Source organism: Ptiloglossa arizonensis, chromosome 5, assembly GCF_051014685.1.
Source record: "Ptiloglossa arizonensis isolate GNS036 chromosome 5, iyPtiAriz1_principal, whole genome shotgun sequence".
In the NCBI taxonomy this organism is placed as follows: Eukaryota; Metazoa; Arthropoda; class Insecta; order Hymenoptera; family Colletidae; genus Ptiloglossa; species Ptiloglossa arizonensis.
The window spans coordinates 1196220-1222933 of record NC_135052.1 but is presented as its reverse complement, the minus strand read 5'-3'; the positions used below and the strand labels follow the sequence as shown (position 1 = coordinate 1222933).

The 26714-nt window shown below is 35.2% G+C and overlaps 5 protein-coding genes across 11 annotated transcripts in view; 4 read left to right on the top strand and 1 right to left on the bottom strand.

Moving 5' to 3' along the window:
- Positions 1 to 490: 490 nt before the first annotated feature.
- Positions 491 to 4426, top strand: LOC143146724 (interferon-related developmental regulator 2). The gene is made up of 6 exons (XM_076311285.1): positions 491 to 743; positions 2144 to 2622; positions 2702 to 2955; positions 3043 to 3286; positions 3367 to 3582; positions 3665 to 4426. The coding sequence occupies exons 1-6, from the start codon at positions 710 to 712 to the stop codon at positions 3749 to 3751; spliced, it is 1314 nt and encodes a 437-aa protein (XP_076167400.1). The 5' UTR covers positions 491 to 709; the 3' UTR covers positions 3752 to 4426.
- LOC143146722 (uncharacterized) lies at positions 4418 to 7304 on the bottom strand. 3 transcript variants are annotated; one of them, XM_076311282.1, is made up of 6 exons: positions 7011 to 7296; positions 6066 to 6796; positions 5869 to 5991; positions 5627 to 5791; positions 5396 to 5560; positions 4418 to 4865 (listed from the first exon to the last, which is right to left on the bottom strand). In XM_076311282.1, exons 1-6 carry the CDS (start codon positions 7048 to 7050, stop codon positions 4587 to 4589), a joined length of 1503 nt encoding a protein of 500 aa, XP_076167397.1. In that variant the 5' UTR covers positions 7051 to 7296; the 3' UTR covers positions 4418 to 4586. The 3 variants fall into 3 exon arrangements, with proteins under 3 accessions (XP_076167397.1, XP_076167398.1, XP_076167399.1); XM_076311283.1 differs by having other exon boundaries at positions 6066 to 6784; XM_076311284.1 differs by lacking the exon at positions 4418 to 4865 and adding an exon at positions 5036 to 5241 and having other exon boundaries at positions 7011 to 7304.
- Positions 7263 to 8430, top strand: LOC143146725 (NADH dehydrogenase [ubiquinone] 1 alpha subcomplex assembly factor 3). The gene is made up of 3 exons (XM_076311286.1): positions 7263 to 7485; positions 7672 to 7789; positions 7865 to 8430. Exons 1-3 carry the CDS (start codon positions 7433 to 7435, stop codon positions 8267 to 8269), a joined length of 576 nt encoding a protein of 191 aa, XP_076167401.1. The 5' UTR covers positions 7263 to 7432; the 3' UTR covers positions 8270 to 8430.
- Positions 8431 to 8494: 64 nt separating this feature from the next.
- Rrp5 (Ribosomal RNA Processing 5) lies at positions 8495 to 13298 on the top strand. Its single transcript, XM_076311281.1, has 6 exons — positions 8495 to 8624; positions 8820 to 8882; positions 8958 to 9516; positions 9605 to 12775; positions 12856 to 13021; positions 13095 to 13298. Exons 2-6 carry the CDS (start codon positions 8820 to 8822, stop codon positions 13261 to 13263), a joined length of 4128 nt encoding a protein of 1375 aa, XP_076167396.1. The 5' UTR covers positions 8495 to 8624; the 3' UTR covers positions 13264 to 13298.
- Positions 13299 to 13653: 355 nt separating this feature from the next.
- The window catches only part of LOC143147471 (uncharacterized), a 31679-nt gene continuing 18618 nt past the window's right edge, over positions 13654 to 26714 (top strand). For 2 of the 5 annotated variants that reach the window (XM_076312722.1, XM_076312719.1), the window contains exons 1-2: positions 13655 to 13840; positions 21525 to 21878. In XM_076312722.1, coding sequence (XP_076168837.1) covers positions 21595 to 21878 — 284 coding nt within the window. In that variant the 5' untranslated portion in view covers positions 13655 to 13840; positions 21525 to 21594. Of the gene's footprint in view, positions 13841 to 14046; positions 14273 to 21524; positions 21879 to 26714 lie in introns of those variants that run through there. The other 3 variants (XM_076312721.1, XM_076312723.1, XM_076312720.1) reach the window with 3 other exon arrangements.

The following is a 26714-nucleotide window of genomic DNA, read 5'->3' as shown; positions in this document are numbered from 1 at the left end:
ACGAATTCATCGATTCATTATTACTGTCACAACGTAAATGCGTCGTTCTTATGAAGAAAAACTTAAAAGTTGTTGTTTATATTTTTTTAACATTGTTTTTATACTTCAAGGATACAAAATAACATATGGTTGTTACAAGAATTGTGCCTAATTACTTTAATGATTACACCTACTTTTTTTTTACAAGCAAAAATCTTCCTTCCTTTTACTTTATCCCCTATTAATAAAATTATTTACGCTTGTAACTATGCAATATTTAAATTATGAGAATTTTTATTTAACTTCGTCAAATTTTCCCGCGTTAAATTTTCATTGCCTTACGAACGTTTCATACAACAGAGACGCGATGTTTAGTTCCCGCGAACTTCATCTAATTCCTATTGGATCATGGAAGCGAGAAATTCATTCGTCACGTGTGACATTTATTGTAAATACGACGCATGCGTCGTTACTATTCGAGAATATTCGTTAATATTCGGCTACGTTCGCGCTCGTGAAAGACAGTGCACTTGAGAAAGCCCGTTGCAGGCTGTCTCGGCGTGTATGTTTTGAACAGTTCGCAACATGTTAATGAGTTTTTACCAAGTTTTTATTAGAAATTCATGCAGTGCATTCAGTATACGAAAGAAAATTACTAGTGCGAGACATTTACCCTCTTGATCGAGTATTTTTGTTAGTATCAATTGTGCAATAAGGAAGGTGAAGAACGATGCCAGGCAAAGGAGGCAGAAGAGGAAAATCCGGTAAGAACTGCCGTATTTTTTTAATCGTCTTCCTATTACGTATCATTCATTGGTACATTTATTTTTGAAATAGCAAAAAATATTTCGTCAGGGCACGTGGCAAATAATTTTTAAATTGTTGTCCTTCTCAATGAATGACTCATCCAGCATATAAATCTTATTTATTTCGTCTTACGTCATGAGTACTTCGTCGATTAGCACGTTTTTTTTTAACAACGATGGATATATGCGCTAATTCATTTCGAAACTAAGAGATCGCATATTGATTCACGAAATATCCTTAGCTATCTTGAAACGAGCCAGCCAACATCCGTGACACCATCTCCTATACCCATGTGACTTTCATGCTTTTCGCACATGGGTCTCTGGGTTAGGCATGGAAGCGAATGGAAATATTTGATGCTTTGAATGCTTCATATCGTACAAGTGTCGTTGGTACACTAGTTTCGTCGATCAGATTTCTCATATCAAATAACGAGGAATCAGAATTTCTCAAACCACTTACATTTTTGTACATCACAAAAACGAGATAAGGGTTAGGCGCATGAATCGTATCTTTTACGTCGATCAACGTGATGTTTTTTCCGAACCTTTTGCGTTAAATTTAGATCATCGTATATATCAATATCGAATGTTTACTATTTATTAAACCATTACACTAGACATTTGCAAACGCAAATTTTTATTTTCGACAATGATAGAATTCAAACGCTTTGAGAGAATGAAGCGATTTCTTGAAATTTTAGACCTCAATGAGCACCATTAATTTATATTAATTATACGTAGTTTATTTTAAGAATTAATATTTATCTTATGAATTATATTACGTTATAAGCGTTTAAAAAGAAAAACTTGTTTTAAGGAATGTAGTTTTAGCATTTTAAATATCTGTGATGAAAGGAAACATGTATCCATATGTATCTTGTAATAAGAAAAAACATTTCCTTTTTTTGTAAATTAAAAGTTAAAGAATAACATTATCAATTTCAGTATTGGAATTTCGATTTTCTATGCATTAATAATATTTTGTTTGATATCACATATGGTACAATTATATCAAATGTCAAGAGTAACAGCTGTTTAAACTTTACATTATGTAACACAACATTCACTTTCAACAGCTGTTCTCATTTCCTTTCACTATCTTTATAACTCACTTATAAATATTAATTTTGGAAGGCTAAAAATTTTAAACTTTTGTTTCATATTTATAGTACATTAACTCTATATATTAATTTGGTTTACTTAAAATTATTAATCTTTTTTTTTAACCTTAGGGAAAAAGGATATAATGAAATTAATTAAATGCTAGTATCATAGATAGTATTTTGTTAAAAACTTTAGAAGTAGAATAATCAAAGTTGGATTAACAATACACATACCATGGATTTCTTATACAGGTCACGGTGGAAAAAAAGCTGAACTAACATCTGATGATGATTCAAATAATAATGATGCATGCAGCGAATCCAGTGGTCAATCTGATAATCGCAGCATGTTGGATGATATGAATGATAACGAAGTAGATGAGTTCTCGCAGCAAGAAGCATTTGAGGAGAAACTGAAAGAAGCAATAGATGGTCTAACACAAAGGAGTGCAAAAGGCAGAACAGTTTGCTTCAGTGGAATTGAAAAAATGTTTGCAATCAAGTATGTTCCAGATTTCGTAGAGGACAGGAAAATGACCATTACAGATTCTGTAGAGCGAGGTTTGAAAAAAGGACGTAGTGAAGAACAGTCAACAGCAGCCAGATTAAGTACTTTACTTTGTGTCCAATTGGGGGCATTTGAAAGTGCTGAAACAGTTTGTCGAGATTTAAAAAGTACTTTGACTTTTGTTGCTAGCGATACAATAGCTTCACCTCAAGCTCGCTCTGAGGTAAAATACAAAATAATTATTAAATAATAATAAATTTAAAATTAACAAGTAAATAATAAATTCTAATCAAAATTTATAGTGTTGCTGGGCGTTGAGTATGAATCAATTTTTATCAGGCAATGATGCAGTAGACACGATTGAAATCGTACAGTTACTATCTGGTATTTTTTCTGGTTCTTATTTGAAAGGAAATGGAGCTATACCAAACATTTTACCTGAAGTGGCAGCATTACATGCAGCAGCAATCTCATCATGGACACTTCTTTTAACAGTTATGACCTCAGCTGATATACATAATTTATTTACAAGCAATAGAACTAATAGTTACATGCCGTGAGTACCTTAGCATGCTACTTACCTATTTGGGATAATATATGATCACTGACATAAAATGATAAACAAAAATCAATGTTATTTTAGTTCTCTGAATAGACTGCGAGAATTACTTGAGTCACCACATTTGGATGTTCGGTTATCAGCTGGAGAAGCTCTTGCTGTAATATTTGAACTTGGTCGTGATTTCGCTTCTGATTATGAACAAAGTTGGTCATTGGATTTAATTGAAATATTAAAAGAACTAGCTACAGACTCTAACAAGTACAGAGCAAAAAAGGATCGAAAACAACAGAGAGCTAATTTCAGAGATATACTTCATTACATAGAAGTATGTTTTGCAATGAAAATATCAAGATTGTCCATCATTATATGCTATATTACTAATTACTATTCTACAATCATTATTAGGAAGATGTTGTACCAGAGATGCACGTTAAATTTGGACAAGAAATTCTGTATTTAGAGGGATGGTGTGCACGAACTCAATATAACGCATGCTGTAGACTACTAGGTCCGGGTATTAATATTCATCTTGCAGAAAACCAACTTTTACGCGAAATTTTCCACCTCGGCAATAAAGTTTTACCAGTTCAAAATAATCAAAAAACTACCAAATTGGAAAGGGTAAGTTTACTATTGCAACAATATGAAATAAATTAGAGTTTATGATTCCATGATTAATTTTTTAACTTTACTTTGTTTATAGACATTGATGAATGCAGCTGCATTTAAAGCGCGCACTATTCAGCGCAATAAGAACAGAGATAAACGATCAGCAGCCTTGGCACCGTAATTCTTCAACTTTCTGCTTTTATACATTAGATAACTTGTTTTAGAATCGTGCAAATTGAATTACACCTTTTATTTATTATAACTATTCGATCATGAGAAACTATTAAATACTGTGTTCTTCGTAATCGTCTAGTTTAAATTGTAAATAGAGATGAATATGGATATAGTTGAATTTTGTTTCATTCAGTATGACTAAAGATTTGTTTTAATCTAATCTCGATTATCCGAAAATAATGTTGTATAATGTTATTTAGTGCTACTTAAGTTTTGTATATACGAAACTAAAATATGTATATACGATAAAACTTGGTGCGATAATGACCTTATATTGTTTTTTTCATCTAATAAAGTTATTGACATTGATAGACAGTTTTGTAAAGTTTAATAACGTTAACATGTTTGCGATAGCATATGCAAAATATCAAAAACTTTGTTTACAATATATATGAATTTTGTTAATTTTAATAATCGAGTTACTACAAATATTTTATCTTTAATAAATAACATCTTACTGTAAAATCTTATACTATATCTGATTCTCTTTACTTAGATGTAATTATTTAAGTACAATATTTCGTTAAAAATATATACTGGCATTGTACATAATTAAAAAGTTATGACACAGCATAGGAACCTTGATTATACCACATAATAAAATAAAGTGAAATACTTGCAATTCTTGTAGTTTTATTACATTATATTTCTAATAATAGTACAATTCCTGTACATAACAATCCAACATATATTTTTAAATAATTTATTTCTTGTATATTTATATTTACATTACAGCTGAGTCAAATTAAAAAGATAATAAAATCTGTAGTTACGCGAGTTCATTATATATGTAATTTTAATGTTTGATTTTTAAATTCTTCTTCGGATAGCATATGCCATCTGTATTTCAATATTCTAGAAACCTCTCTTTGGGTGTTCTCATAGCTCCAACTATTTGTTTTAATCCATTGATAATGCTCTGGCGACCAATTCAATATTTTTAACCAATCCCTATCGCATTTCTTTAAAACTGCATTTCGTCGGACGTACAAACAACGTAAGGCTTTGGCGGTAGAAACAATTTCTAAAATCGTGGCCGTTGATATCTTATCTCGAATCATCTGTAAAAAAATATTTCTCGGATATAAAACTCTATCAGATTACTAGTTTAAAACTATTCAGATGTCTTTCGTGAATTCACTAGTTAGTTACTTTTACATCACAATTGCATTAGCTATAATACTAAAAACTAAAAAATATTGGGGAAACCAATCTGTGTAGACACGTAACTTTTAATCAAAACATTCGGTTTTACTGGACTAATATCAACCCAATCCTTAGCCAAGTTATCAAATGTGTCATGGTAAAATGTTTGCCTCCCACTGATTGGCTTCCAAGTCATTGATACAATAATCGATCTGTATCTAAGTCTGTTGCCTTGTGTACTATTCACAGACCATTGATATTGCCACACAACATATGTACATAAATAGATCTCTAAAAAGTCCAAGAGATATTTTTGATGTTTTTAACATATTTCTTACAGCTTATGTTATGTATATTGGGTTACCATAAGAACTTTGTTAGAATCAGTATACTAGAAAAACTATTGGGTATAACATCAGTAGTTTGTTCAGACACAAAATATTACCAATGTGTGAAGATTTGGACACATTCTGCAGAATTGTACTAATGCTTCATCCAATCTTTGTGCAAAATTTCTATGTAAGAAGTATCTTGTCAGTCCTTTAAACGCATATACTTTTATTGTGGATGCAAAAAATGTTCCATGAGTATGAATTGTGGAGGATAAAATCTGTAATATTTATTATAAATATTAAATCATAAAGTAAATTTTTATAATTTTATAGCATACACTGACCTGTGTATTTGGATTATTTACAACAATACTATGACATGGAATATCACCATGCTCCAATAAATCAATAGGTAAAAGTATATCTGTTCGTCTGTAACTTTCCACTTCAAAATGTACTTTAAGATAAGGATTATTTGCTTTCATTTTTATCCAAGAAGAACGTTTAGGCTGAATCAACAAAATATTAAAAATAAAATGACATGTTTGAAATGATGTGTTTTTAAACAATCTAATATTTTTATTACCAATCTCATTGTGGTATTCTTTGGACTGTAGCGATTTTGAACAATATGAAGGTGTTTCAATCTAGTATAGCCAATTAAATCTATTACATCTTCGTGAAGATTTTGAGGACTAATAATCAATACCTTTATAAACAAAACAAATATTTGAAATCAAAGAATTCATATTCATTCTAAATTCCTTATCGAATGAAACTTACATTTAAATTAATAAATATTCCAACGTGTAAAAGGGGGCAATAATACTTCGTAGTATTAATTAATACTAATTTTGATAATGTTTGTGTACAATTATCACAAATATCATCCATTAAATGTAAAGCTTCTTTACTGTCCAACATAAGATCTATCAATTCTAAACATCTTATGTTATGTAAATTACGCATAAGTCTTTTTAATGCTTCTAGCAATTTTCCACCAGTACCAAAGACTCTAATGCGGTCAGGATCATCTATGCTTGCCATGTTGCAAGGAAATGTGAATTTAAATCGCCTAATATAAGTACCGACTCCTGCCACTGATGTATTGTCTGATCCTTGTCTTTCCGTGTACCAAGATATCATATTCATAAATTCATAAAGATTATAAAAATTTAACATAGGCTCAAAGACCAATGATCGAATATTCTTTCCAATTTTATTTAAACAATTGGATATTCTCATATGATCCAAAACAAATTGCCAACCACTATAGTAGTTAAATTGGCCCCTAGTAAGTGTAGTATCCTCTAATTTAAATGTTGACCATACACTTTGCAATTTGAAGGCACGATACCATGATTTGCAAACTAAAGATGAGTAATAGCGTTCACGAATAGTTAGGTAAGAAAAAATTTCTTCTAAGAGTATATCAGGTGTTTGATCCCAGTGACTGTATATTTTTTTTTGTTTATCCTCTTCTGTCTCTTCTTCATCAAGATCTATGTACAACGCTATGAAACTTCATTAAAATATACATTATAGAACAATTCTTCAGAATTTATAATAGTCTGTAATATTAAATTGTATGTTGGACTATTTCCCCAAAAACATACAAATCACAGACAAGAGATAAGTACAGAGTTAACAATTCTAGAATCTTACTCGCTTTTTTACCGTGCTTTCTGACATTTATCATTCTGTAACCTGCAATATTCCGATGCTTACCTTTATTATCTGAGTCGAATTTCCAACAGCACCGACTCATTTTCGTCGCGAATTGGTGTCAATGTTCTGTCAAAATACGATAATTGTACGCCTGTGACAAAGTATTTCTATGCGATATTTCTAAAAATATACTAAAATAGCAAGGGGACGTCGCAACCGACCGAACATCTCCATGATGTAGCCTACGATAGGATATTCTTAGATTTCATATACCACCGTGAACTCTATATTTTTGTGTCGGTAAAATCTACAATGCTATTAGAATCGACCAATCGAATGTTATCAATGATGGTCATAGATGATGCGACTCATTGAATGTGCACAACCACCTATTGAGTGTATTATGAGGTTGATGTTGGATGGTTCGTCGCAAATATCTTTAACTCTTCTTAGTAATTTAAATATTGATTAAAAACAAAATAATGGTCTTAAACAGAAATCCATTTATCATAAAACGATTACTACAAAATATCAGGTAAGTAACAGATTCATTGGTTGAGATATTTAATTGTTGTTTGTACAGTCCTTGAAATAAACAAAAGAAGAATATATTTTTATTCGATAAGCAAGTGCACTGAATTGTATAATGTGAAATTTGTTATGCACCTAACAATAACTCGTCAGAGTAGAGCTCATTTTAAATGTTTATAATTATTTAAAGACAATTTCATTGCTCGTATTTAAAGAATGGAAGCTCATACGAAGGTTCCGGCAAAACGACGTTAAAAATGATTAACCTCGGCGAAGGTCCCAAACTTATGATAGAATCATGCTCGGCGGTATACAATGATTTTATTTTTAACTTGTGTAAATACTCTTATGAAAATATGTCATTGATTGTCTTATCTTTATAGATGGGATTTACGTTTAATAATGGTTCAATATTAATAGGACCACTTGCAATTTTTCCAAAAACTATTCTGTGTTGGAACATTAGATCTGGCAAGGAGATAAATGAGAAAAGCTTGTCCCTATTCATTGCTCTTGAGCCAAAGCCAGATGTAGTAGTCCTAGGACTTGAGACTGCATATAATTTTAATGAAATTTTAAAAATTAACCAAATATTCAATGATAAAGGCATTGCAGTTGAAGTACTTCCTGTAGAGCACGCGTGTGGTATCTATAATTTTCTATGTGACGATGGCAGATATGTTGTGGCAGGTCTTATACCTCCAGTGGCAAAGATAAATGATCCATTGAAACGATTAAGAAACAGTATATATAACACTGAAACACAGAAAATAATAGATGCTTCATAGATAATATATAAATATTGTACATTTAAAAGTATATAAACGAAATATAAATGTGTGTAAAAGTAGAGTAATCTGTTAAAATTTGTATATTACAAATATAGTAATAAATTGAACTCAAAATAAAAGTTTTTTTTAAAGAAAAGTATTGCTTAATTCCATATAACGAGTTGAGATTGACAATGTCAATAACAAAAAATTAATGCTGCAAACTGTATATGATTGACTGCGCAGGTAATGGAATACGCACATGGCGCTGATTACTGTTAACATAACCTAAATACAACGAACCTAGCGGTAATGTGACTATCTGTAAATGTGATACGTTTAGACAGATAATCTTTTTAATAAAACTACAAAGGTAAATTATGAGTAAACTAAAAATGTAGTGATTAAGTACATTATTACTTAAAAAAAATATAATACAATATTATGTATGATAAATGATCAATATTGTTGATAATTCGCGATTTTATGCTCCTATTTTTTTAGTAAAAAAACTTAGCAAACTTACATATTAATGTTTGTACAAGTAATCAAATGCATATTTTTGTAGATGACATTAAAGAATTTTCCAAGAGGTGGGAAAAAACTTAAAGAGAAGAAACCTTCAAATACGGTAAATATATTATACATTAAAATAACTATTATATTCATTGCTTACTTCAGGGATGTAATATTTTTACTTTAACAGTTACTTCAAAGGCACGAGAAAGTCAATAAGAAGAATTATCAGAAAAATAAAACACTAAGAAATGATGAAGAAAAAGTAAACTTTGTTGCTAACACTGCAGACCGATTATCCTATGCAACAATATGTGAAGGATTGGTAGTATTGGGATGTATTTTTGAAGTAACAGAGTACGATTTGATTATATCTTTGCCAGGTGGTATAGTAGGTCGTGTTCAAGTTACGGATATTAGCGAATCATACACAAATCTGTTACAAAATTTAATTAAATCTGAACACGGCCAGTCTAATGAATTTAAATCGTTGCCTGAACTTTATTCTTGTGGGGATTATGTTGTATGTTATGTAAAGAGTATACAGCCACAAGAAAAATGGCAAATTGTATTATCCCTTGAACCTCAACTAATAAATCAAAATTTGAGCATCAGTTGTTTGGACAGTGGTTCGAAAATAGTGTGTACTGTTTCTAGTATAGAGGATCATGGTTATGTTGTAGATACAGGATTAACAAATGTAAGAGCATTTATACCCACTAAAGAGAACAGCAGTGAAAAATATTTATGTGAGTGAAATATGTCTATTCTTTGTAAAACTAATAATTAGATAAGTACAGAAATTGAAGTGATTATTAATGCATAAATATTATTTAGCTCCAGGTAAGCAGCTCTTATGCCATGTGGAGGAAATTAAAACCAGTGAGAACACATCAACTATTAAATTATCTACAAAACAGAAGTTAGTCGCAGCAGTAAATGATGTTGAAATTATGTCATTGGACAACTTGATGCCAGGAACGAAATTTGTTCTGCATATAAAAAAAGTCCTTTCTAATGGACTGTATGTTTGCTTTGGTAAAAACAATATAGGTTACATAAATCAACTTTATTTAAACAATCCCTTATCTAAATATTCAAAGGAAATGGAAGTTATTGGCACATTACTATATATTTTACCAACTGTAAAATTTGGTTATTTTAGTTTAATAATAGATAAGTCTAAAGATAATACTATTAAATCGGGAGATATTATACAAGAAGCCAGTGCTTTATTTAGAGAATCTGGTGGAGTTGTATTGCAATTAACTAAAAGTGGAATACGGGGATTTGTTCCCTTAAAAAGAACAAATATTGATTTTGACAAAATTATTCAGAATTTTGCACCTGGTACCAAACATAAATGTAGAGTGTTATCGTATTGTTGGATGGATGCTACTTATGTTTGTACAATGCAGTGTTCATTAATGGAAGAGAAATATTTTTCACTTTCTGATTTTAAACCTGGTGACATAGTGAATGTAAAAATTACAAGTATTAACATGAAAAATCATTTTATTAATGTACAAGCTGGAAAGATTAACGGCCATGTTACGTCAGAACATGTATCTGATGAAGGTATAAACATTTTAAAGAAATTGAAAGTTAATAAAGAAGTTGAAGCAAAAGTTTTAACTGTCAACAGTACACAAAATAAAGTATATTTCACTTTGAAGAAATCGCTACTAACAAGTGATTTACCTGTTCTACATGACATACGAGAAGCAAAATGTGGATCAATGCATCATGGTACTATCATTCAAATAAATAAGAATGGATTATTGGTAAAATTTTTTGGAGATGTCAAAGGTTGGGTTTCGCGTATTACGCTAGATAAAGAAGCAGCTAATGTAAATTGGAACTATTCCATTGGACAAACAGTTTTGGTAAGGATCGAATCTGTAGATAAAAAGTTAGAGAAGATAATTCTAAGTATAGTCACAAAGAATACAAAGATAGAAGAAAACATGTTTGTCATTGGAGAATGTGTAGAAGGAACAATTACAGAATCATCTACTCAAGGTGTGTACTTGAGAATAAATAAAAATGTTGGGCAAACTGTTAGTACAGGATTTTTACCAGCAGGACACATGTCACCCTGTATGGAAACTGCTGTTTTATTAGCATCAAAATGCATTCCTGGAGATACTCTCACTGCTCTGGTGTTTACTACAATGCCTAGTTTGATTTTGACTAGAACGTTTTTACCAGAAGAAAAGTACAGAAATTTTGAACAATTAGAAGTAGGCAATTGTATACCTTGTTCAGTTAAAGATATTGAGCCAGCTGGCGTAAGAGTTATTTTACCCGTTACAGGCTGCACACCATTCGGTTACGTCTCGTACAGTAATATCAGTCATTTTAATCTATTGCATATAAATCAAATTTTATTTGCAACAATCGTCTCCATTAATAAAAAGGAAAAGCAACTAGCTTTAACGCTTACACTAAAGAAAATTTATAATAAACTATCTGATTCTAAAAGTAGAATGATAGCAGCAGTAGACACTCTGAGCTTGTACTTTAATAAATTATCAGAACTAACTAAAAATTCCTTTTATGAAAATAGGCCAATCTCGTCAGTTACATTAGGACAGAAAGTTACCGGGAAAATTGAGAAAATTACACCTGAGGGACTTGTAATTCAATTACAAACTAATTTGTTGGGTATAGTGCACAAGAATCATTACTCGGGAAGTTTAAAAGTTGGAGATGTAGTTTCTGCAAAAATTATTTGGAAGAATTATATACATGAACTTGTTGAAATGACTATGTTACCTTCAGTAATGAAAAGTATAAGTATGAAGCAAAATAAGCAATTACAATTTCCTGAAGGAAAAGTAATACGAGGTAAGATTTTAATGGTGACAAACTGGTTCATTTTAATTGTATTGAAAGGCCATGGTAAAGGTTCTTTAGCGGCAATGCCAGTTCGGCGTCATATGAACGATTTGCAGCCAGATTTATCACCCTATGTTGTTCATACGAAAATTAGGTGTTATGTTGTATTGAATGCAAATGAATCAGATATCGTGCCTATCTGTATGGTTAAATCTGCATTTGAAGCAAAATACAATACAGTATCAGAACCAAGTAAGAACATTTTAAAGAGAAAGAAGGCGCTTCAGGAAAATGAGGTACCTGCTAAAAAGATAAAAACAGAGACGGTTGGTACAAAAAGTGTGCTCACAAACTGCAGAGAAATTATAAATAAAACACACACTAAACAAAAAAAAGAAATGAAATCCAACAACATGAAACAAGAAAAGGATATGCAGTTAATTGAAAATGATAGTTTAAATGATAATTCCAATAAGGAAAAGCCAACAATACCCGAATGTGGATTTTTTTGGGATGACAAACCCAATTTAGATCTCCTTCAAAATAAAGAGTCATCTAGTGACAGCGAGGATGAAATGGAACAACCAAAGCAGAAAAAGAAAAAATTAAGTGCTGTTGAACGTCGAGAGCAAGAGAGGCAAAAAGAACGTGAAATTCGCCAACGAGAAGAAGCATTAGCCAGCAAACAATTGCCAAATTCTGTTGATCAATTTGATAGATTGGTTTTAGCAAGTCCAGATAGTTCAATAATTTGGTTACAGTATATGGCTTATCATTTGCAGACAACAGAAATTGAGAAAGCAAGAGCAGTTGCAAGAAGAGCTACTAAGATGATTAATTTCCGAGAAGAAAATGAAAGATTAAATGTGTGGAATGCTTGGTTGAATTTAGAATCAAAATTCGGAACACTGGAATCTTTAAATAATGTTTTCCAAGAGGCGGTAAGAACTAACGATTCACTGAAAGTGTACACTCACATGTTAACTGTACATATTGAAGCTGGAAGGCAAATTGAATTGGAAAAGATAATTACTACTATGATAGGAAAGTTCAAGCAGAATCCTCAAGTATGGATAGAATGTGGCACAGCATTTTTAAAAATGAGTTTAAAAGATAAATCTAGACATATTATGCAAAGAGCCTTGCAATCTCTACCAGCATCTGAGCGTACGTATATATTAAAAAATAAGTATATTAAGATAAGATAAAAATATGATGATAATAATACTGACATAAATTCTATGCAGATGTAAATTTGATAACAAAGTTTGCAATTTTGGAAAATAAGTTTGGAGACAAAGAAAGAGCACAGACTTTGTTTGAGCAAATTTTATGTTCTTACCCTAAACGTGTGGATATATGGTCGTGTTATGTTGATTCGTTAATCAAATCTAATGATATTGATATTGCAAGGTAAACATTTTTTTAATAGTTTTTCTTTTTTAATATAGTAGCGTATTTACATAAGGTCCTGTTATATTTATAGGAAAGTACTGGAGCGAGCAGTTGTTCAGACACTACCGCCAAGGAAAATGAAGAGCATATTTAAAAAGTTCATTAGCTTTGAAAAACAACATGGGACTCGTGAGGATGTTGCTCGTGTTCAGCAGATGGCTATTGAATACGTAGAAAAACAATGTAACAAGGAATCTTAAGTAGTTTGAGTATCATAAATTAAAAATAAACTGTTCTTTTGTTTCTTTTTATATATAAGTTTTTATACATGAAACGATAGCCATTTTTGTTTAGGAAGGATAAGAATCTATAAAATAGTGTAAAATCTAGCAAATTTGATTTCAATATTAACGCTGAGACAAGACTTAAAATGAATTATAATCGTTCAGACTTGGAAATAAAGTATTTACTATTCGAAAAGCTTTGAAACGTTAATCATTTCGATAGATTGGTTAACGATATTTAAATTGAAAAAATTTTCGCGGTGCTGGTGTGGTCATTGGTAGTTGAAATAATACGCGTCACGATAACGTGGCAGCACTGGTTGGTCGCTGTTCCACCCTAGGCGATCGAGACAGCATTTTCGTCTGCGCTAGCGCAGAATACGGTAGTCACCGAAGCGATGACTGTCAACGCGGAAATCGGCAACCTTGTAATCGCCATATTATTTGCACGCACGTTGCGTTAGCAAAGTCGTCAGAGTGGTGATAATCTCGTGGTGTTACAAGTGTTCGCGCGGTGTAGGCCACGAGAGCGAAAAGAAGTGTCTGGAGAAAGGTAAATAACTCGACCTTACTGTATCGAGTTTGCGAAGCACATTATACGCCCGGTAACACCGGATCATTATTTCAACTCGTACGCGGGTAACGTGATCGACGTAAACGTGCAGTAAATCGATCGTGTGCCTCGAGGTTCTCGTAGCGCATCGCGCGACTATCTCCTCACCTCAGGTACGTCGGAAGTCCTGAGTATTCATCACGGTGACGTCACCGACAGTTCCGAGGGATGGCTCGTGCCTCTCCTCCCTTTTTCCTCCCCGTAACAAACCGCCGTAAATTTGTTGCGTACACGACATGATCGTGGATATACCTCGAAACAATTCGTAACATCGACGTTTCGTGAAATCGTGTGGTAGCAGACTCCCCTCCCTCCTGCGACAATATATCGAGTGAAACCACAAGTTACTTCCTCTTTCAGAAGCATCGGGCCGTGAGTATTTCTCCTCTTATACATTTTCTGTGAATGACTCTCGGCGCGTGAGTGAATTACGATTCTTCTGGACGGGTTCTTGCGAGTTTTAACTTTGGAACGCGAGAAATGCCAAAGGCCGTCTGAATCAAAGCGTCTTTCTGTCTCTTTCCCTCTCTCCACCATTCGGCTGTGTCCGTCTCCTTCTTTCTGGCCTCGTGAGCACGGGGTTAGGTTACGAATCGGAACAGCTCGGTAAAAATATTCAAAGTATCGAGAAACGCTTTCGCATCGCAATTTTATTTTACAAGTGGCCTACACGAGAAATGTCGTGTATCAATTAGAATGAAACTTTGCAGGTAGGTGAAAGATTGAAAAAAAAAAGATTAAATTCGTATTCGACAGTTTGTAAATACATGATTCAGACTTTTGAAAATGTTAATAATAAAAATTGTGTTTTACAAGGTGATGATTTTTAAATATTTCGTTTTTTTTTCGTTTCTTTCAAGCAAATTATTAATCTAGTGATCATGATAACTTCCTAATCTTGCTGTTTGACTTTGAGCCTTCTGCGATGGAATACATTTTCTTTCCTTATACTTGATTCGAATGTCTACAGAAAATAATATTTCATAATCGATTCTTTCTCAATTAATTTTTTTACTGTAAAACCTAACGTGGTTTCTTTACTGCGAATCGATGCTCTGACACGTTGAATTACGTACACATGTCTCGAGAGAAACAAAGATGGGAAATACTATAGAGATGCATCGAGTAACTTGAATCACACGACTGAAAGTTTCGCATTAAAATTGTTCATGTAGCTTTAGAAATAATTCAAGTATTTTACAATAGACCATTTAAAAATCTAATCAAGTCAAATAAGTTTTCTGTCAATAATCGATTATCAGAGAAACAGATCATTCGAGATAATAAGTTGTTTTAACCCTTTGCGGATGCGTGTAGGAATGTTACTGACGAAACATTTGTCATTTCAGACGCGTATCGAAAAATTTTTTATAAACTCGTCGGCATAAATTAACAAAAGTTTATGTCTTTAGTGAATAAGTAACAGTTTATTAAATTAAGAAAAAAATAGATATCGAATAAACTAACTTTTAGATGAATAGGTTATTTTTCGGCCATTTTCAAAACATCCGTTCGTAAAGGATTAAATAATGTTTTTTAAAACGGTGAATAAGGTTGTGCGTTGACAGCGAATAATTATTTATCTTTTATTTCTGTGAAAAGTGCTCCAAATTTATGCACGATCGAGGCAGGAAAGAGCATCGCGACATCAATTTACGATTTTGGGATAGAACTACTTTGATCAATGTGGTACGTCGTTTTAATACAATCTTTGAACCGTTATTAAAAAATTCGTCATTGAAATATTTCAACGTGAGAGCGTAAGAACGTTTATACATACAATCAAACAATAAACAAAGTATGCGACTCTCGTTACTTGTCATTTTTCTGCCCTTTCGTTTTCATCTAACTTTCACACTTGCCTTTAGCAAACCTAAAATGCTCAACCATTATATATCTGTCTCGCATGGTCGGATCGAATTACGGTTTTCGTACGTTGGAGAGCCACTTTTTTCCAGGGAGGAAAGAAGTGTCGCCTTAAAATTAGCCAACAACGAGCGACGTTATCTTATGTAATACGATACAATCCATGCGAGAGGTGACTTCGAAAGTGACTCGCTCGCGTATAGGTGAATTCGAATCGATTTTATTAATTGTGTTACGAGTGCAGTTGCACGTGAGACGGAACTCGTTGCTATTGAAAATCTCAATGCTATTCCCCGTGCACGTGTACTTGTTAAGCCACGTTTCCACGTGTTCGAAACGCGACGCACAGTACATTCAAAGTGTTTAAAAGGTTTGATTTTTACGGACACCGTTTCGAATGCGAATAAACGTAGTTCAATTTATTTACACTTGAAATTTAAAGAAGCCGATAAAATTTATCAATATAATTTATATTGGGTTAATACAATTTACGAAAAGAAATATATTGATTTATTTTTAATTATCACTTGTATCAAGTTCTAATTATGCATTGGGCTTGACAAAGTTAACGTGCTCGCCGTCGTTTTTTTTTTGGTGTTTCTACACGAGACATGTGGACCGTACATCAGAAAGGAAATGCGGTCATATTTGATTCGTAGCGCCACACAGGAAGGTTGCTTTTTTTGGTCGCGTTTTGCGGTGCGATCAATCCCCTTTCCGAGATATCCATCTCGGAAATTTTTCTTACTCAGTCCCTAATGAGATAGGCTGGCTGGCGGGGTGTGCAAAATAGGTCAAGTCGTGTATTCCCCGCCTCCTTAACCTGACTTCCGCTTAAGGTCCATCTGAATTCTGATTTTCATGGACTTGCACAATTCTGTTGGCCACTCTTGGGAACTCCACGTTGCTTTATAGCGGACATGTCAAACAAACTCACTTTGGTACGTTACAAGTTTCACTTTGTAACCGTTTCATGGGCCGCAAATATAAAATTATTTTTCAACAGTCAATGATATTTTTTGAAAAACTAGTAATTAATTATCCCAAGAGTATAAGATTGAGAAGAAAACAATAATTTTCACGGAAATAAACAAAATGGTGCATTTATTTATAAGATAGGGTAGACACATTAAATACAAATTTGTTTTTTTTTAAATAATAACATTTCCTTCTTTTAAAGATATTTAAAATTACAAGTTTTTATATTAAATTGAGTTGTGTTTTGGTTTTAATTATTGAAAAAGGTTGTTCGTACGAGTACTCATTTCCAAAAATTAATAATATGTAAGTGATCGAAACTTTGCATAATAAAAAGAAATTAAAAAGAAAAAAGAAGAAGCGGGCCGAAATTTTTAACGGAAATCAGGCCGCATATTTGACATGCCTACTTTGTAGGATAGGCTAGCTTCGCGAGAGTTGTAGCGCCTCGATGATAAGCAACATTGCTTTATCGAGTGGGGAATAGCAAAGTAGGAAATTAACAGAGACGAATACGTCACACTACTTATCGACACATTGCTTCAAACTATATTAATCGAAAAAAAAAAAAAAAAAAAAAAAAAAAAAACAATTATTTAAACAATGCAACGTAACGTGCACTTTATGGAGAAGATAGAGAAAAAGTTTATTTAACTTATTCGGGTAAAATTGAATCCTCTTTAAGATTTACTTAAAACGTTTTACAAAATTTGTACAAACAACGAACGTACGTCGGTAAAATCAAAAAAATTGCGAAATAGTCATTGTTATCCGTGAACTCATATTGCTCAAAACGTACTGAGATCTTGAGATCATAGTATAAAACTTAAAAATAATTCGTTGACTATTAATTCAAGAGTAGTTAATTCATTCTTGAGTGGTAATTCAATTGTATTAATAGACGTACACGCGTACACACGCACGTTCAAGAAACTTTCTGCTAAAATAGTCCCGATGCGATCACGAGGCCTTGAAACACGTTTTTCCGTGAAAAAAATTTTTTCAAAATTTCTCCTCGTTACAATACTTTTCTTTCTGATGGGTCGACAAGTAAAAACAAAAGGCATTGGAATAGTCGTTTCGCGTTGCTTACTCAAGCGAAACATTATCATCGAGTATTCACGGATATTCATTTGAATTGCTGAGAAAGGTTGTCGTAGTTCTCGTAGCGGCACGAAGATGCAAAAGGAAAAACGCGTCGTGCCTTGCTTTCGTTGCATAAACATATAATCCGCTCTCTCGGAATCCATGGGTACAGATCCTCGTGACGCAATCGGTACGATCCCTTGATCGAAGAAGGCACGTTTCTATGTGTGGTAGGAATCGCGACGTCGAATGCGCGCGCGCACGCAGCGGCGGCGGCGGCGGTGTTGTCGCTTTTCGAAAATACCGTGCGTCGCACACGTGACCTAGGTGAGATTTATTTCAAATGAAAGAACGCCGGATGTAAACGACCTCTCGATTACTTGCCACGAACGACGCTGTTTCGACCAAACGAAAGGAAAAGTTTGTCCCGGATAATATTATTTAACGCTGGTCGTCGCAACCGTTGAAAATACGATCAAATCGCACAGTTAGCTCGTCTGTTGCTCGGTTCGTATCGTAGAATTAGTTACATAATTTCAATTGTGCTCTTTATGTTATTACATAACCGCGTTATCGACTTCGCCTGCGAAACGTAAGAGATGACCCGTAATGTCTTGCTGTAATTAGTCGCGAAGCTCTGCTACACAGAACGCGTAATCTTGTTCGTTTGTTATACACGGTAGTGTATGTTTTGTCCTTCCCAGGAAAATTTTGTCGGCACGAATAATTACCGTAGCGTTCGACCGCAGCGATCATTTCATAAATAGTGCAAAACGTTCGGTTGCAGTACTATTAGTCGATTTGAAAATTCATTGAATACGATATACGGGTTTATTAGCGAATCGAAGTTTGCGTAAAATCGTTGCTAGGTTCAAGCGTGTATTAAACGGTTCTACTTGTTACACGATCTTTGGTGAAATCCAAGACACGTTTCGTATTGGTTTTGCGCGTCTGATTCCGGTGAAAACTGGGATCCCTGCCAAACCTGGGGAAAAATTCCGCCAAAGCGCGGCTGCTTTCTTGACACCAGGTATTTGGCATGATCGTGGATTTCCCTGTTTAACATTGCACGTCGAATCGCGAATTTATTCTTTTTTACGTTGTCGTTTGTTCCGAAAAAAGAAATTGCAATTATTTCGATTAGAAGCGTCGTACTAGAAATAGTTCATCTTTTCAACGTCGAAGTAGTAGGGGAAAGCGCCTATGTAGAATTAATTTCGCGATTTATTTATCGCCAACGATACACGTGAATGTAAACAATTAACATAGTGGTAAAAAAAATGTTACAAAATTTTCGTGGTGTTTTCTTTAACCGGTGCATCCAGAATAATGTTAAAAATTAACAGTTAAATATTATTCTTGAATCAAAAAATAATTTAATACAGCTTCGAGAGATACGTACCACGGCGACGATAATATCATTGTCGACGGAGGAACAGAAACGAATCAAGGTCGGTTTTAAAATGCCCAGCTTTTTGTGATAAAATTCGATAAACGTTTTGCGCGAAGACATTAAAGCGCGCATTTCCAAAAAAATCAGCAGTCTCCGTGATACACGACCAAGCATTGAAATTGTAAACTTTGAATCACCATAACGCGCGTGCACGCTGGACCGAAGGAACTAGTCCATGTTACCATAAATCCGTCGAAGTAATCGCCAATCAGGTTGCGCGTCCAGCCGCGATTCCATCCAATCGAAAGTCGAAGCGCACGGCTTGTACGTTTGCGGGTAGCGTGGACTTTGTTTTCTTTTTCTTTTTAAAGGCCATTGTACGCCTCATCGCCTCGAATGTAAACAAACAAGAAGTAGGCCAGTGTTTTCACGTAGCTTTGGAAGCAGAATATCACGGAAATTATTATCGTCGTGCATGGGACAGACGTCGTGCCTCTGTGTTTTTATTCTGGGAATTTGTCACTTCGTTCGAGTCGCCGTAAAAACAAAAGGAAGTCAACCTTCGAATCACCTCTACGCCCACACTTGCGAAGAAACTATCGCCAACTTGTTACGTCCGCTCTCGATGCCGTACAACTTTCCCAAGTAACGCTTTGTTCTGTTATTTAAACTAGCGAAGATATTAAGGTCGTATTTCTAGCGGGACACACGCGCACCATTTGCCCTCCTTACGTCCAGTATCCTACGCTATCCTCCTCAATTACGGTACGGCGTTGATGATGGAACATTTCACGAATCTTCCAGACACGACACAATTGCAACCCGCACACATACCTTATTAACTATTGCACGAGTAGCTCCCGGTGCACCACACTTTTTTCGGCTCAAGGTCAACCGAGTTCCTTTTTTTAACGCGACCCAGTAACCTTTGGCATTTCTTCGTTTTGTATTTCTCGCTCGGCCACAGAATTCGACGGTGGTCGAAATGGAACATTGACGGTAGCGCGAGAATTCCTTCCCTCTTTCCGGCACCGGGCGGTTAGCGTAATTCGCTCTGAAAAAGGGGGACAAGGTGAAGTAGTACGCTCGAGTTGCAAGGTCAGCGTGAGGTCAGAACTAAAGCTGGAATGGAGCTTTAGCTGGTGGCACGTTGCTTTCTCTTGTTATTCTTCTAAACCGTTGAGAAAATCGTTTCGTGCAGCGATATTGATTTAACCGGTTAGCAGCCGTGTGCACACGAGTAACGTAAGCTACTCGAAATAATAAGGGTATTACCCGGTCGAGTGGCTTTATCGCTTGGTAATGCGATCCGGCTTTACTAGAATCTCGTGCCTCGTGTTTGGTGGTGGTCCCCCTCGAAGAGTCCGGAGTCCGGTTTTCAAGATCTTTCAGCATCATGCCAACCACAGAAACGGTTCGAAACACAAGACTGTAATTGTTTGGCGCCAAGTTCGAAAGTTTTCCCTTCAGTTTGGCGCACATAAACGTTCGTAGATGCATACATTTCCATGTCGGATTGGTACCGCCTTTAAAACCGAGCACCGCGTTTACTACTAGCCACTTCCATGTTTTATAAAAAAAATAAACCAACTGTAATTATATCGGCCGAGGTATCCAATTTTGTTTAACGCGTTTTTAGAACTCTATTATTCGTGTAGTAAATTTAAGTTAGAAACTATATTGACGAACTTGAAATGTAAAATATAGTTTTTTTTTTAATTTTATTATTATTTAAGTAGGAGCCGCGCCGTCAGTCAGAACGTAAAATATAGTTCCCTGAAAAATGTAGATCTTTGAAGTATACTGTGCGTTATAGCGGGTCCTGTAGTCTCTAGGGGCGGCCCTGTGTCGGATAATCGCCGGTCCAACGAAACGCGTGGTACACTTCGTCGCATATTCGGACTCTCGAGGCACATTTTACAGTCGATTGACAGGTTTTACCCGATATTCCCGACTCGACGTATTATAGATGAACCGTGACGCGTTTAGGGACGAGGATGGTGGGTATTATCGCATTAGACGTCAAAATTGCGACATTGAATACCCGGATCGAGGATCGCCCTTCGTATTGCACGATCCAGAAATAACGGAATGTTTAACCCTCGCCCGAGCGCGTTGAAATCACGTTTCGGGGTTCACCGTACCGGCGCGCCCGATAATCCTCTCGTAAATCGCGAACCCCCGTATCGTGTTCGAGTTCGCGACGTTTCGAACATCTTAGAGATAGAGAGAAGAAGGAAGGCGTTCCGAGTTAACCGCAACGATAATTATACCAAGCTCTCGAATGTTGTTGGGATTCAGGAGGTCTGTTACGAAGAAAAGAGCAAAAAAAGAGTGAGAGTGAGATTGAGAGACTGGTGACCCAGGTGCAATGTCATATCACCGTGGGGGCCAGGCGGGCGCCGTAGCAGTGTCGTACAGCACCAGCCCAATGGCGCCGCACTCACCTAGCAGACGATGCTCCAGCGGTAGCAGCGGGACCAGCAGCTCCGCTATCGGCACCTCCACGTCCACCTCCAAGCTGAACTCTTACCGATCTGCTGGTACCTCGTCGATCCTAGATCGGCCGACGAACTTCTACACCTCGTCGGGCAGCTCGGGCTATCGTTCGAGCTATACGTCCGAGTCAAGGCGATCCTACTGCCCATCAGGCAGGTGAGTCTCTTTTCCACGACCTCCGGGATTCTATTGGATTCCAGGGATCGGCAATTACGCTCGGACTGCCAGAAGCGCCTGCGGTAACGGTGTTTGTTTCTTTACGCTTGATCTCCACTAGCGCTCAAGGGGGATGTGGCGCGCTTAGGGAAATATTTCCAATAATGTGGTCAGAAGCTGTTATACGTCACGGGGGGTGAGGATCTAACGAAAACACTTCGGTTTCCATGAGTATTCGTTGTTATTGTTTCACATCGCGCGAACGTTGACGGTTCGGTGAACGTAAGACGGGTCAAAAATGACCCGAGCTGTAATTTCTCTGTACACGCGTCAAAGAAATAATCTTCTTTTTCACCGTAAGGAGGACTCTCTCGGGTCATTTTTCAACCGTGCTTTAATCTTTCTATATACGGGTAAAAGAAATCTTTTTTACCGCACGAAGAGCTTAGATCATTTTTTTGCCCGCGGGCAATTTTTTTTTTTAATACGCGTACAAAAGGAGTAATCTTTTTGTCGCGCGGAGAGCTCGGGTCATTTTTGACCCGGGATCAAGTTTTTTTATACACGCTCGAAAGGAGTAATTTCTTTTTTTTTTTTTTTTTTCAATTGGATTTTTATAGCGGTACCTTAACCCGGTTGTGCACGGGTAAAGCGTTCGTTCACTTTGGGACAGGTTGGATCCGCGGAACTTGATTTAAACAAATTAATAACTTTGCAAGTAGTTTTACACGAGTGTTGCAAACACAGAGTATTCTTTTATATAGCGTATCGTGTAATTTTTGCAAATAAAAATGAAAGAAGATTTAAAAAAGTAACTCGTTACTCTATCATTTACGTAAATAGAGTGATGAAATTATATACGCTGGGTCATCGAGACCCGACCTGTGCACAGAAGGGTTAAATTACGTTTTCCAATCATTTATTTTTAGTAGTATTAGTAATTAATAGTTGGAAGGAAAAGAATACATGTTTACAAAGCACAAGTACAGAATTTATAAAGGAAAAATAATAATACAAATATAACTAATTTACTTCTACAAACTTTACACATAACGTAGTTTACGTAATATTTGCGTGGAAATTGCAAATAGATTGCAAACATTTGATTTATTGTCATTGTCAATGTCAGTGGTTTTCGTATCATTGTAATCGAGAAACATATACAGAACGTAGTTAACGCTTGTTCACTTTTTGGTACACACTCGTTTTGTATACATGTGGTAAAACTATATTAAACATTAATATAATTATAGGAAAGTATGATTACAAACTTTTCACCAGATTTGTAGAACATACACAGAATATACATAATGCTTGTTCACTTTTCGGTACACATTCATTTTATATACACGAGGTAAAACAGTGTTAAATATTAACAGGAAAGTATAATTACAAACTTTTGACCACATTCGTAGAAAAATTATCCTTTGCGCGTCGCTCAAATGACGGTTGCGTCAGGCTCAAGTTCGCGAGACGTGTGCACTAATCTCGAAAAAACTAGCTCGTACTACCGCAAATGCACCGAAGTCTTCGCCAGTGAGCTTGCGCATCCAACCGCATTCTACAAATTGGAAGTCGAGACGCGCCTATGCACTTGCGGTAGCTTGGACAAGTTTTTTCGATGCCGGGTTACTATTAGCACGCTTAACTGTTTAACTAGAAGACCAAATACAGTTCGATCGGGACTTTCGGTTCCTTGTATCTCGTTTTTACGTCTAAGCTTTAAGTAGGAAAATGATCAAAAAATACTGCTCGATCCGAGGGGAAGGAAATAGGTACATATGCCTATGTAATATGCATATTCATAATATGCAGGGTGTACCGCGCAAAGTGTTACACGCCGTTTTCTCCGAAACCATAAAAGGTAGCGATAAAAATTCTTTCACCAGGTTTTGAGGTTCGAAGATGCCTTTCGTGTAACAGATAGCACACACGCGTTAAGTATCCCCGAAGGAGGCAAGGGGTATGGTTCCCCTCGTAAAAAAAAAAAAAATTGAGTACAAGATAGAGAGGGACGATCTTGGAAAATTATTCTCTTATCTAAATTCAAAATCGATGGAAGCGATACACTTTGCACTGGAATAATGATTTTTTAAGTGTATTAAAAAAGACACGTGTACACGTGTAACAGTACATCCGTATTTTAAATTGTATTATTTAAAATAGAGCGATTAATTTACAATTTTGGAGGTCGCGGGTACGAAAATTAATTAATTTACTAAATTAAGAACGGTTACTCTCAAACGCCGTTTTTTTAACTATTTGAAATATCATTAACTCAAAAGAAGTTGTTTGTTGCTAAAAAATGTAAAAGGGGTTAAATTTATTTGTATCGAACCAGAGTATTAATTGAATAAATTGCGTCGATGGGAGTAATTTTGAAATTTATTTTCGAATACTCTGAAAATTTTTTATAATGATATTTTCCTTCGGCAAAATAGTAATTTCGAAAAATTGTACGAATTAAAATACGGATGCGTCAATACGCGTGAAATAAGGATGTCTGGTTTGCATTGTCTCGAACCAATCGACGAAGACTAATTTCCGGATTCGCGTTGATTGCCGCAAAAATGTTCATAGCAGCTTCCTCCGTGACGACAGGTTCATTTTTCAACCACGGGTTGAATACTGTGTCACATTGTCTCTACATGGTGTACGTCGTTACAAACATACAAACGTGACTTTCGAATATTGTACCGTTGTGCAAACAATTCGCTAACTCGTTGATAATTACCGAGATATTTGTTCAAAATTAGCAACGTGTTCACACTTTTGTCAAAAATCACCATTTGTACAGCTTTGTGCAACACAGTTGGTTTTCTGCTGGCAAATCCAGACATTCTAATTGAATCGACGAGTCGAAGAACAGTACAAGTCCAAAATTATACGTTATCGAATAATCTCGAAATTATATATAAAATGCATAGGACTACAAGTCGAGACCGTGAACAGTGTGAAAGTCCCTATACCCGGTAACCCTTTGAGCGTAACGAGTACGAAAAGCTGTTTTTCCAAACATCTCGATATGTGGTTTCTACAATTGTATTGTTCGTCGAATCATCGATCCAATTTCGGGTCATGGAATTTTGCATATTTATATCGGTCGGTCAGGTCAACTGACACATCATTGCCGTCACTTCCGTTACTTATTGTTCCAACTATAGCAATGATAACAGTGTAGCAATAAGCGGACGGTATTTCAGATAATTATTAAGATAATTTCCAGTTATTATAACATAGGACCGAGAGTCATTCGATTTGATATTCTTCGTGGACAACATATTTTTTATTGTAACTTACTCGCTGTGTAGAACAGAAGAAAAATATTACTTTCGAAGTTATAATATTTATTAATTGTACTCATCGATCGATTAAAATTGTTACACTGTTTTAATTTTGTTTAAATACTCCCATCCTCACGGGGTGCTTTACTTCTTACGAGAAAGGCCTTTTAGAATTTTAAAACCTTGTGAAAGAATTTTATTGTTACCATTCGTAGTTCCGGCTATAATTGCTTCAAATGCTTTATGTGGTATCGCTTGTATACATTTTGTTATTTAGTAAAACAGAAATAAAATTCTCATTCGTACGAAGAACCATTCGTGGCTCGTGCGGTGGCTGAAAGTTAAAACTATCACTGTGTTCGAAAATGTTTCTAACGAGGACTTGTAAACGACAAAGTTATTGCTAGATAAAGACGAAGAACGAAAAAATAAGGGGCGAAAATCCTTTTTGCATTCGAAGAAAATCAGATGGAGGATTCTTCGCTCTGTTTGATTATTAACCGACGAAAAAAATTCTATCGGTACCTTCGAGCGACTGAAAATAAATCTGAAGTTTTCGCGCTAAAAATTGAAGGCGACTAGAAAATTGAGTCGCCAAATTTTTTGATACTATTACTAAGAGTATAATTATAAATTATAATTGTCGTATCCGAAATTTAAAAATCGAGTTACCAGATTTTCTGAAACTATTCGTTTACTTAATACTATAACTTGTTACTAGGGGTGTAATTATAAATTGTGATTATCGTATCCAAATTGCAATTAAAAATACTCAATGGAAATGTAGATGAGCTACACAGCGCGCACTCAACGACGCTTCAGGATTTTCGTGAAACATTGTGTTGATACGAGTCTCCCCTCTTGTGAATGTTCATGTTCTAGGCAGTGTTACATTGGGTCGGACAAAAAGACGTCTCGTTTTTAACAGAGTATCAAAATGGCGAAAAAACAAATGTTAGCTACAGTAAATCCTCAATTTACTTACTAAAAAGACAAAAAAACAAATGTCAGCCACGGTGAGCTCTCAATTAACGTGGTTAATTCGTTTCAAAGCTTTTCGCGTAATAATATAAATACGATGTACATTTAGCGCACGATTTTAATTTTAAAAGGTAATCTGAAATTGAACGGGACCGTATAAGACTTTCTCGTTGTCAATAAAAATTGAAACAGGAAAACTTTATTCAATAGCACGAATACATACGTGCAAAATGCGTATGAGAACATAAACGAGAGCACGATTACGCATGTACGAGTCGAATTAGGTTATGTATACAAGACGCGAAGTAAAATCGCGTTGGGCTTGATAAGTGTCATCTGCTGGAAGAAAAAACAAGAAGACTTTTTGTCCAAACCCAATAATTTTGTTTATTGAGCGTGTGGGTCGTTTGAGCGTCGCGACTCTTGAGCGCTAGTGGGAGTCAGCCATTAGTGTAATCGAACTCTTTTGCTCTGTTAACCCTTTCGGTGCTACAGACTCGCGAACCTTGAACGTACACGGGGGAATACGGATAGGAACGGGATCAAGTTCAACATGTGTTCACGAATCCGA